The 12,933-nt window shown below is 33.4% G+C and overlaps 1 protein-coding gene across 1 annotated transcript in view; it reads left to right on the top strand.

Annotated features, from left to right (window-relative positions):
• The window catches only part of LOC111051931 (death-associated protein kinase 1), a 130,249-nt gene that overhangs the window by 82,914 nt on the left and 34,402 nt on the right, over window positions 1-12,933 (top strand). Inside the window, exons 17-19 of the mRNA XM_039435640.1 lie at window positions 3,192-3,380; window positions 5,104-5,325; window positions 6,958-7,143. Coding sequence (XP_039291574.1) covers window positions 3,192-3,380; window positions 5,104-5,325; window positions 6,958-7,143 — 597 coding nt within the window. The remainder of the gene's footprint in view (window positions 1-3,191; window positions 3,381-5,103; window positions 5,326-6,957; window positions 7,144-12,933) is intronic.

Below are 12,933 nucleotides of genomic sequence, written 5' to 3'. Positions count from 1 at the left end.
TGCTGGCAGCAGTGATGACAAACGCCACAAATCGGTTTACTCAGTGTGTGGAGAATTGGGAACGGACCTACCTGATTTGATATTCAAAACTAATTGAAACAAAACTTTGTATAGGTGTCTATATTACAAAAAAAAATACAAACTTTCTGATCCTTACAAATAGTTTTACTTAGAAAAAGGAAGTTTCGCTGCCGCACTCTGTATATAGCTGACATAGTTTCGAATAAGTTTAGTGAGTTTCGTTTGAAAATGAAAGTACTACTCATAAGTAACACCAATCTAATTCTAAACTAATGCTGACAAGCCTGAGTGTTTCTCAAATTCTATTATATGCCTTGTTTCCAATTAAAACCACTCTGTAGGCTCTGAACATCCACGTTCCTTAAGTTTGGGTAGATGAGTAGGTGATATGTCACTCAATGTATTTATGGTTCGGATCTCACCTGGAAATATCACTGTTGTGTAAAATGTGCAATGATTGTTCAGAGTATACACTGTTTTTCAATAGACTACAATTCACTGTGGAATGTGATATGTATGGATTCACTTGTGTACGATAGAATTCAATCACTGTTTGGATTGTGTTGTATTGTTTATATCTAGTCTTGAATTGTATGTCTATGTATGTCAATTGAGTAGTTCTATAAATCGTGTAAATCTATGTATTAAAATTTCATTTCAACATCTTGGATATTACAATAACGTTTTTATATCATAAAACTAATGAGGAATTTCCGTCAGCTATTCATAAAAAACACTAGGTTAATAAAAACAATATAAAAATCGTGTAGTACCCTTTATTTTCTAAAAACTTTAAAATAAAGTTTATATAAAGGGTACTTTACAAGATTTTTGTATTGTTTTTATTAATTTGTTAGAAAGTAGCCCATATGAGTGAAGTATTCTATAAACACTAGGGGCCAGTTGCACGTCCGTCTGTTGAATATGGACATTAACACCGATTAACAAATCAGCGTTAGTTTTAACAAGATCGGTTAGTTTTTAATCCCAATTAAGTTTACCGGTCAACTAACCAAGATTTTAACGGTTTCACAATCCGGCAACACTGTAATTTAACTGACACAAAATAATTAAGGTTATGTTATTGAAGCGGTGAATTTGAAACTGAAAAAATATTAACAAACGAGATCATGGTCCAATATTATTAGACAAAGAAAAAATGAGTTTGATTTCAATTCTAATAAGAGAGAATATTTACATCATAGAAAACTGATAATGATAGATATTTTTCACGGTAAAAATGAGGTTATGTTATTGAAGTGGTGAATTTGACCATTCAATACTGAGGCATGCGCCATATGAGAATGCTCTGTCTGTCGCCAGTGTCAAGTGCTATGCTGCTAATAGACAGAACTAACCTCAAAAATCAGAATCTAATTTTGAATGCTAATATCAGGTAAATAGACTTCTCTATTTTATTAATGAATGAAATTCATTCATATATTTAGTCCATTATTTGTTTTTTTTTTACCAAAAACTAATTGGAAGACAGCTATCAGTAGGTACCTAACCGGCGTTAGTTGGATTTAATTCCCCGTGAATGGCCTGTTAAAAATCTCTTACGTCGATTAGTTTAACCAGCGTTATTTTTCGATTTTTACCTTTGTGAAAACAATTTTCCTTTGTTTCAACTAATTGCGGTTAATAAAATGGTGCCAACTAATCAGAATTGAAAATTGTTTACGCCGGTTAGTTTAATTGGCGTTATTGCTTGAAATTTATGTTTTGTGAAACCAAAATGCATCGGTTAGCACTAATCTCGATTAAAGTACAGCATTTAATCGTGATTAAACGTTAACCGACGTACGAAAAACTGGGGGTAGGTATATGCCATTACCTTATAATTCGTTTTAAATTTCTATATATGGGTGAATTGCTTAACTAAAAATTTCTGAAGAAGAATACAATTTGTTCGTATGGTATTGTGACAAAAGAAGTCTTCTCTGGTTGGTTCTTGTGGCATTTAACCATGATTTAAATTCAACATGCTTTTGTGCAAACGAGGCTTAGAACACTAAAATGTGTTATATGATTAATTCTATTTCATTTTTTGTTTATTAAGAAGTTTTCTGATTATATTTTCTGTGATATAGGCTATACTTTTTTCTTGAAATTGTAATTGTTTTGATTGACGAAATAAATTTGAATTTGATGTCCATGTTAAAATGGCAGTATTTTATTAAATTTGGTGTTGCTATCCTTGTCTATCATTTGACAAATCAGGGAGTGCTATCCGTTTCTAGCTCTGCTACGTTGTCCGATTGTTTTTTAACAATGAAAAAATATAATTATTGTTAAAATATTCAATTTCAATTGTGATCATTTATTATTCTATCATTGAGAAATATATTATTTTCTTGACGTATAAAATATATAATTGATGATTTTTCAAACAAGAATGAAAACTTTATTACATTAGATATACCGGTATCAGCTATCTTTTATAGAAGGCAGAGCAATGCAAAGAATCGGCAAGGCTGTTATGCTATCTTTCTCCACTGCCATTATAACGTGACCTCGTTATAGTTCAAATTTTCATATTTTCAATGTTCTTATTTATTCCATTCTTGTGTGATTCATTACATTATAGATTTGTTCATTCGTTTCATGTAGACTAGATTAATGAATGAATTGAACTGAATCTCATAGATAGAGTTTGATTCTATATTTAGACATAAAATATAAATCCTAAAAACTTAATCTTTATCTATATCAAGTGATGAATTGGATAATCTTACTTATAACACTTTAAGCCGGTTGCACAAAAGCCGGTTAAATTTTAACAGTGATTAATTCCACGAGAACCAATCAGAGAAACCGTCTTATCAAAAAGGCCTTCTCTGTTTGGTTCTCTTGAAATTAATCACGGTTGAAATTTAACCGGCTTTTGTGCAACCGGACCTTTGAGTTTGATTCTATATTTAACGTACATAAAATCTAAATCCTTCTTACTAATTCATCCTACTAAATCTTCAACTATATCAAGTGATGAATTAAATAATCTTAGTTATAGCACTTTGTATGTGACTCTTATTCGCGAACAAAGTCCAGTAACATATCGTACTTTTTGTGAGTAGTTTCTTGTTCACTTGTATCTTGTCATTTTATACTTTTGTGAATATTTTGTATGAATAAATTTGATTTGATATTGATTTTGAATTTGACAACAGGTGACCCCACCAATGACGGGCCTATGTGAAGCCACCCTGACTTGGATGACGTCACTGCGCCGGTCCAGTGCCAACTTTCCCGTTGTCAGTTATGCTGCGTTTGCAGATATGGTGCGCTCGCAAGTCAATCCATTGGCACACTCTGGCCATATTGGCCAGCTCATCAATCAACTCATGCATATGGGAGAGGTTGGTCAACTAACAACCTCGTACAAGATTCCCCTATATCACATTATCAGGTTTTATTGTATAGTTTCTGTTCTGTACATTTTCATTGATGAAGATATGCACGTAATTTTGAACAAAATATTATGTTTCCTGGACTCGAGAAGATTGTATCACTTTATAACACTAAATTTTCCCTGGAGCAAAGCACAGGTTATCGCTAGTTATTAAAAAAGTTACAAAATCCAATATCCTATCCTATACTATTAAACGAGCAATATCTGTTTATATGTTTAGATGTTCATTTATGTTCATATATCTGTATGTGACCGGATCTCGAAAACGGCTCTAACGATTCTCACGAAATTTGGAACGAAGTAGGTTTATGATATGAAAATTCGATTACACTAGGTCTCAACCCTGGGATAACTCGCTGAAGGGCATTAAAAGGATAAATACGTCATTGGAAAAACAGCTGAAAATGTTGTTTTCTGTCGATACCGTAATGGAAGTGAGTGAGTGTGGGTTATTCCTCAGCTGATCTCACGAGAAGAATAATCCAGGAAGAAAAACTTTTTTTGTTTATTTCTCTTTTTTTTTAGAAAACATGTTTACTTCAGAAAATCCAAAATAGTAACTAGATGCTATTAGTGTAGAATAATACATGGTATATTAACAAAAATGTAGCAAACATAGTTTATCATTCTAAATCGAATTCATAGTACTGTATATCTATTTGTAATTGATGATGTGTTTGTTTTTTGAAGTGTGAATAAATTGTTATTTTGATGAGTGATAGTAGTTTAATCTAGATTTTGACTTGGTCTGTTGTACAAATTTGAAAAGGAACAGTTTTGGGCATAAGCATGTTGTGCCTCCTCATATAACTGTAAAAATAATTGTACGACTGAAAAAATGAATAAATAAATATAAACTATAAATTCAATCTTTCGTTACAAATTTTCTATGCTGTTACACTTCAGAGCATTAAAAATTCCCGTTCAGGATTTAAAAATAAATTTAAAATAAACATTTCACTAATAGTTTTTACTAAAACTATATTCAGGTTTTAAAAAAAATATGTAATTAAAAAATTATAAATAATTTTAAAAATGTATGAATAATTTTGTTCTAATTAGTGATTTTAATCTGTTATTTTATATTTAATTTTTTTTCAAAGAAAGAGAGCTATGATGTTGTTTTATAAATAAATATTATCAATTAAGATATGGGACAAATTGTGAACCGGCAGTGAGTTCGAATAATTATTATGAACAGATCATAACAAAAATAAAAATAGAGCATATTAAAAACAACTAAACTAAATAAAACAACGGAAAACTAGATCACATCTCAATCATTAAAATGATAATGATAAATACAATGCAATTCGATGATGGGACAAATAGTTTTGAAGATTTATAACAAAAGACTCATAAACTAAAACACTAAATAATGGAGATAGAATATTATGTCGAATCAAATCTGATGTAAAATGAAAATTTCTCTTAATCCAATCCAGTACAAGATTCATATTGGATTTTGTAACTTTATTAATAACTAGCGATAACCCGTGCTTAGCATCAGGGAAAATTTTGTGTTTTAAAATTATACAATCTTCTCATGTTCGAAGATTTATAACAAAAGACTCATAAAAAATAAGTAGCCCTGTATACATACATTTCAAGATATTTATTTCATCAATCTGTAATTACTTGATAAATAATTGAATTTGATGAATTTGCAGATAGTATTTGTGCGTTCGAGCCTGCACCCGCATCTGGTGGTGCTGCAGCCGTCCTGGTTGTGTGGTGAGGTGTTGGGTCAGCTGTTGTCCATCGACTTTGTGGCGCAAGCGCGTATCACCGGTTGTTACTCCACACACGACTTCCAGGCTGCATTCCCACCGTTGCACTGCGATGCATTGGCTATGCTGCAATTGCTGGAAACGCTGCATCTATGCGTGCAGGTATACTGAGACTAGATCAGTAGACTATTGTTGGATAGATAGCATTGTAGTAGTTTGGAGAACTCGCTCATGAATTGTTGTATTGTAATCTTTGAAACCCGCAACTTTCAATCGAGTTGAAGAAAATCATGGTAACAGCTAAATATTTCTCTTACAAGAATAATTTAAAAGTAGGTTTATTGGGGATCCAATTTTAAATGAAAAATTACTCACTTCAACATCGGTGACGTGAGTATCGGTGACATCGTGACTCATATGAATTCAAATTCATTTATTTTTCAATGAAAAGGTGCTTATGTGATTAATGATTTCGATACAGAGTTCCAAGATAATATAAATGGCGAAAACAACACATTTATTTCTCAATCTGTATTAGTTTGTTGATGTAAAAGTTGTAAATTATTGACCGAGCGAAGTGAGGTCTAAGATTCAAGTCGACGGTTTGGCATTTCTCTTAATGTTTATATGTTGCGCATTTACGGCGAAACGCGGTAATAGATTTTCATGAAATTTGTTATGTATGTTCAATTTTAAATTGCGCGTCGATGTATATACAAGGATTTTGGAAATGTTGCATTTCAAGGATAATATAAAAGGAAAAAGGAGCCTCCTCCATATGCCAATATTACCGTAAAAATCAGACTATAGAATTATCATAAATCAGCTGTCCAGTGGACTATAACACTACCCGTTCAAAAACATCGAACATCTTGAAAAAATGTATCTTTCCATTAACGTTAGTAGACAGTTGTCTACTGATGTTAGTTTGGAGTTATTGATAGAAAACATTTTTTTACATTTTTCTTTTTTAATCTGATGATTAAAATTGCAACAAATATTATTGAAAAGAAATTGATTTCTATAATCATGAGAAGTGAGAAATGAAGTTTGTAGCAAATCAGCATTATGGTAGTTTATTTTGTTAATTTCAACACACCGATTTTTCGCCCAACACGACAACACAGAATGTTCTCTGATGGGTTGATTGGATTGGCGTATCGACGGCAGCCAGACCTGATAACAGCGCTCACACTTACATTCCGGGACGACACGTCACGGTACGATAGGACAGAAAGCTGTATGTTTATTTAGGATTTTTTCTAGACATTTCAAATTGATAAATTATTTATTAATTTTTAAGAAAACATAACAGGTCAATTATTTAACTTACTGAGCGCGAGGTCTACTGTTCACAGAACTACTAGTGTAGTATATTAACCAGCTGAAATCATGACTGTGTCAGCGCATGAAGGACTGACTGTGTGATAGCTCTCAATTCCCAAATAGCCGCAGCTGATGTTATGAATGAATGGAAAAACTGTAGTAATCGCATCCAATGAATTCTTCAGCTGACTACATCACAACAAATTTTTTTCATATGCACTTTCAATGCAATTTTTATATCCTGAAAAAGGACGAAGGAGTGAGTCAATTTTGTTTTCCAACGAACTTTGCCTGTAAAAAAATTCGAAAATATGTGTTCAAAATTTGAAGCTGATTGATCAATTCTTCCTCAAGTTATTGTAGAACATACAAACAGACAGACAACGACTTAAGCCTTGAGTAAGTCAAAAGTAAGAACTTGCTAACGCTCGTTCAATTATAAAACTAATTTCTATTTTTTTGTGACAGTGTGAAGTGGACGGCGAAATAGAGTTCGAGTTTCCGTGTTACAATCTGGTCGAAACGGATTATGACATGCTGTGGCAAGAAGGGGTGCTCGGAGAGGGTGCTTGCTACGGAGGGGTGCGTCTCTACCACGGCTATCGGCACTCGGGGACCATGGATTTGTTGCAATCCATCTTCACTTGCGTTCAGGTCAGTAGATCGCATCTACATATTCATTTACCTCAAATTGAATTAATATTTCACTAATCTTACTATTCTGAATATTCGTTTTTAATTACATTCATCTCACAGACTGACAATATTTGGCTATAAACTGTCAGATACGTGTTTTTCAATGCATAGTAATGGCTCTTATGGAAGTTTTCAAACATTGTCAAGATTTGTCACTCATTTGTTGTAATACAGGGTGGCGCTTGATATGATCCAACATTTAGTTTTGTCATAGAAAGTTTATTGTGAAAGCAATGTAGAAAAATCTGGTGTGGGGCACTCACACAACTTACCTTGCCGGTATGAAAATTGATCACCTGACGCTAGTGTTCCCGCGCATCTCAAGTCTACTATTCAAAGATCTGAGCCAGCTGGTGACAGGACAATAACGCTGGAGACATAGGTCTGCTATCTCTTCATAGTGAATCATTTAATAGAATCAACAGTTGCCAACAGTTTGCAATTGGATAATCACATTTTCTCAAATTTCAAGCTTATTTTCAATTTTAGGTGAAAATGTTACTAGACATTAATTGAAGAGATTTTCATGCTCAATCTTTTCCACTCGAAATTTTCCGTTTAAATCATATCTGAGACCTGATAATTGGAAATCCAAACTCAAACTTTGCATAGATGGGGCGGAGCTCCTGAAATTTTTACAGATATGGGACTTGTGACAGTTGATATAGCTTATCAATGACTATTTTAGGTATGAATTTAATCAAAATCGTTGGAGCCATTTTCGAGAAAACCGCGAAAAACCCTGTTTTTGACAACATTTTAGCCGCCATCTTGAATTGCATTTTATCGAAATTGTTCGTGTCGGATCCTTATTGGGAAAGGACCTTAAGCTCCAAAGTGTCTTTCCGTTGATTGGGAGATGAGATATCGTGTACACAGACGCACGTACACTCATACACACACACACACACACACACACACACACACACACACACACACACACACACACACACACACACACACACACACACACAGACACAACTTTTTGGACTCAGCGGACCTTGAAACGTATAGAAATTTAGAAATTGGGGTACCTTAATTTTTTTTCGGAAAGCAATACTTTCCTTACCTATAGTAATAGGGCAAGGAAAGTAAAAATGAGATATAACTTGTCAACTGCATACCTGGAGATGTGAACGTCTGCTGCCGCTTTTCAAGTCGACTTGGCTGGACTCGTTGACGTTTACTCACAAATATGTTATTGATGTTAATATGTAAATATGCTATTTATGTTTGTTTTCTTCCCTCACGCCATGCGCGTATTAAATTTTTCATAAATTCTACTAATAGTTTCTAATGATAGTGGCCAGCGAGATTGAAAATGAGCACGAAACCGTCTTTGTGTAAGCATCACACCTTTTTTACTTTCCTTGCCCTACTACCATAGGTAAGGAAAGTATTGCTTTCCAAAAAAAATTAGGTACCCCAATTTCAAGTTTTCTATACGTTTCAAGGTCCCCTGAGTCCAAAACATGATTTTTGGGTATTGGTCTGTGTGTGTGTGTGTATGTCTGTGAACACGATAACTCCATTCCTAATTAACCGATCGACTTGAAATTTTAAACTTAAGGTCCCTATACCATGAGGACGCGACAATAAGAAATTCAATAAAATTCAATTCAAGATGGCGGAAAAAATGGCGGATAATTACTAAAAAACCATGTTTTTCACGTTTTTCTCGAAAATGGCTCTAACGATTTTCTTCAAATTTATATCATGGATAGCTATTTATAAGCCCTATCAACTAGCATGAGTCTCAATTCTGGGAAAATTTCAGGAGCTCCGTAATATTCTTGAGAAAAATGGCGGAAAATGACTAAAAAAACCATGTTTTTCACGGTTTTCTCGAAAACGGCTCCAACGATTTTCTTCAAATTTATACCAAGGATAGCTATTTTTAAGCCCTATCAACTGGCATAAGTTTCATTTCTGGGAAAATTTCAGGAGCTCCGTAATATTCTTGAGAAAAATGGCGGATAATGACTAAAAGTCCATGTTTTTCACCGTTTTCTCGAAAACTGCTCTAACGATTTACTTCAAATTCATACCATGGATAGATATTCATAAGCACTATCAACTGGCATGAGTCTCATTTCTGGGAAATTCCATGAGCTCCGTAATATTCTTGAGAAAAATGGCGGATAATGACCAAAAACCAGGTTTTTTCACGGTTTTCTCGAAAACGTCTCTAACGATTTTCTTCAAATTCAAGCCATGGGTAGCTATTCATAAGTCCTATCAAATGACATGAGTTTTTTCCTTGGAAAATTGCAGGAGCTCCGTAATATTCTTGAGAAAAATGGCGGATAATTACTAAAAAACCATGCTTTTCACGATTTTTTCAAAATAACTTGACCGATTTTTTTCAAATTCATACTCTGTATAGTTATTTATCAGCTCTATTAACTGGCATGAGTCTCCTTTCTGGGAAACTAATGGGGGGTCCACCCCATCCTTGAGAAATGGACTTTGTAACCTCCTTCTCGTGCATGAGGTAGGTAGGTAGAGCAGTTCATAAAAAGAACACATAGTCGAGATATTTCATCTGTAGAACAGCTGTTTTGACGACTTTAAAAAATGAAGACTAAAAAAAATCATCGAATTTCACAATTTACACAAAGGAAAAAGTACTCTGAAAACAATTATATTATACACATATACAAAAGTCTGATCGTAGTTTCGAATATGAGCAAGGAAGTTGTGTGAGTGTACCACACCAGATTTTTTTTCATTGAAAAACAACACAGTCTTTATTGGTGGTTCAACAGACAGTCTTCCTTTGTCAGCCATGTTAGAACGGCTGATTGAAGGAAGGAATCATTTGGTCGCGACAAAACAACTTTCCATCTAGCACTGTCACGTCTGCCAACCTAAAACATGAAAATAATTACCAACATGAAAAGTTAATGAAGACGAACCAAATGTTGGATCATATCGTGCGCCATCCTGTAAATATGTCATTTCAAAGTCATGATAGAACAATTGCATGCCAAAATCCATTTATTACCAACGACAAGTATGTTGCAACTAGTATAGGCCTCTTCATAAAATAACACAATCTAACTTGGTATATGGAAAATCACATTCTATGAAGAGTTATTCATGTTGAAGATAAAGTATCAATTGTTGTAAATAAGTTTTTTATAAGAAAATTCCTCATTTTAAACTTGAAATCTCTATCTAACAGATACGTTTCTAATGTTAAGTGGCAATTGATTATAAAATCTTATAGAACAAGCCCTAAAACTCTCATGATTTGATTTCTGCCGGCAATATTCATTTCTTAGTCATTTGAAATGCCTCTAATGAATCGAAACATTTTGTAAATAAATAACATACTATAAAAAGGTACTCGATGATTTCTATTTCATTTCAATAATCGCATAATTCCTTTAGCCATATAAAGAAAATGTGAATATTTCAGGTTGCCATGGAAAAATTGTAACGTGCTATAAATTTTCGGCTCTAATCTATTGTCTAAATTTAAACCACTAAATTTGGCTTACTGTTTTCGTGTTTTGTATTTTTTTTTTTTGAATTTTAACATCAAAATGAACTTTATTCCGAAGTGAAAAGTGTAAATTTAAAGTATTGTGCTCACTACTATAACCTATAACCTTAGTGTCCGGTTTCCCATTAGGGAGCTTCTTTGGACTATTTTTTTTTTTTTCTAAGATTACGTCCTAAGACTCCAGTCATGGAGTATAAGACAAGTCATGTTATTACATAATAATTCCAACACTAAGTAGTTCAACCTAGTTTAGGTTTGAAAGGAATTCTTGTACACTATAAAAGCTCTATCAACTAAATATTTTTTAATTTGTTTTTTGAAAATCTTCAAATCATCATTACTTTTCAGATTTGAGGTAGCTTGTTATAAAATTTCCTACCAATATAATCTGGTTTTTGTTCAAATAACCTACTATTGTGACCCATTACATGTTCAATGTGGCCACCTTCTTGTCTGATAACTGCTTCAACACGTACGCCTATGTTATTGGTGACTCGGCGACACATATCCTCGGTTATCTCGTTAACCGATAAAAATCCAATTTTATACGAAAACAAATGCAAATCAGTTTTTAAAATTCGCTGCACATATCGCCTAGAAATGTGAACGTTTGCTGCTGCTTTTCAAGTCGACTTGCCTGGACTCGTTGACGTTTACTCTCAAATACTGAGCCATCACTATTAAATTTGTTATGACAGCACTTCATACAGTGTAAATATGTTATTTATGTTTGTTTTCTTCCCTCACGCCATACGCATATTAAATTTTTCATAAATTCTACTAATAGTTTCAAATGATGGTGGCCAGCGAGATTGAAAATGAGCACTTTGTGTAAGCACCACACCTTTTTTTTCATTGAAAAACAACACAGTCTTTATTGGTTGTTGAACAGACAGTCTTCCTTTGTCAGCCATGTTAGAACGACTGATTGAAGGAAGGAATCATTCGGTCGCGACAAAACAACTTTCCATCTAGCACTGTCACGTCTGCCAACCTAAAACATGAAAATAATTATTACCAACATGAAAAGTTAATGAAGACGAACTAAATTGTGGATCATATCTTGCGCCAACCTGTAAATATGTCATTCATATTGCCATTTCAAAGTCATAATAGAACAATTGCAAAGCCAAAATCCATTTATTACCATCGACAAGTATGTTGCAACTAGTATAGGCCTCTTCATAAAAGAACACAATCAAACTTGGTATATGGAAAATCACATTCTATGAAGAGTTATTCATGTTGAAGATAAAGTATCAATTGTTGTTGTAAATAAGTTTGTTATAAGAAAATTCCTCATTTTAAATTTGAAATCTCTATCTAACAGATACGTTTCTAATGTTAAGTGGCAATTGATTATAAAATCTAATAGAACAAGCCCTAAAACTCTCATGACTTGATTTCTGCCGGCAATATTCATTTCTTAGTCATTTGAAATGCCTCTAATGAATCGAAACATTTTGTAAATAAATAACATACTATAAAAAAGGTACTCGAGATTTCTATTTCATTTCAATAATCGCATAATTCCTTTAGCCATATAAAGAAAATTTGAATATTTCAGGTTGTCATGGCAAAATTGTAACGTGCTATAAATTTTCGGCTCTAAATTTAAACCACTAAATTTGGCTTAGTGGTTTTGTGTTTTGTTTCGGTTTTGTATATGTTTGGACTTTTTAACATCAAAATGAACTTTATTCCGAGGTGAAAAGTGTAAATTTAAAGTATTGTACTCACTACTATAACCTTAGTGTCCGGTTTCCCATTAGGGAACTTTGGACTATATACGGCGAGGTGGAACTACCCTTGGGTCTCCCCACCATTCAAAGCCATATGCTAATAATAATGATAGAACAGTATGTGACCGCCGAATAGGAAAACATCTTTTCATTGTCATCTCAAAGTGCAATTCCTTAGCCACGTCTCTAGCCGTGTGGTTAGAGCCGCCGTGGCTAAAGCACATAGCCTAAAAATTCAGTAGATTCGATGAACATAATTTTCAGATAAGAGACCGATGGTTTATGGCTTGCAACTTTTCAGCAAGCTGCCTAAAACTTTGTGAAAGTCAAGTAGGCCTAATTTCAAGACAAATTTGTAAGCATTTCTGGTTAACAAGGCATATAGTGTTGAAGATTTTTTGAAAGTGTAGAATAATGTTATAATCTATGTGACATGTGCTATATTTTTGAAAGCTCATGTTATTCTATGTTGTTTTTTTTTTCAATACCTGTTGT

This window comes from Nilaparvata lugens, chromosome 9, assembly GCF_014356525.2.
Source record: "Nilaparvata lugens isolate BPH chromosome 9, ASM1435652v1, whole genome shotgun sequence".
NCBI classification, from domain to species: Eukaryota; Metazoa; Arthropoda; class Insecta; order Hemiptera; family Delphacidae; genus Nilaparvata; species Nilaparvata lugens.
This window is presented reverse-complemented; position numbering and strand designations above follow the sequence as displayed.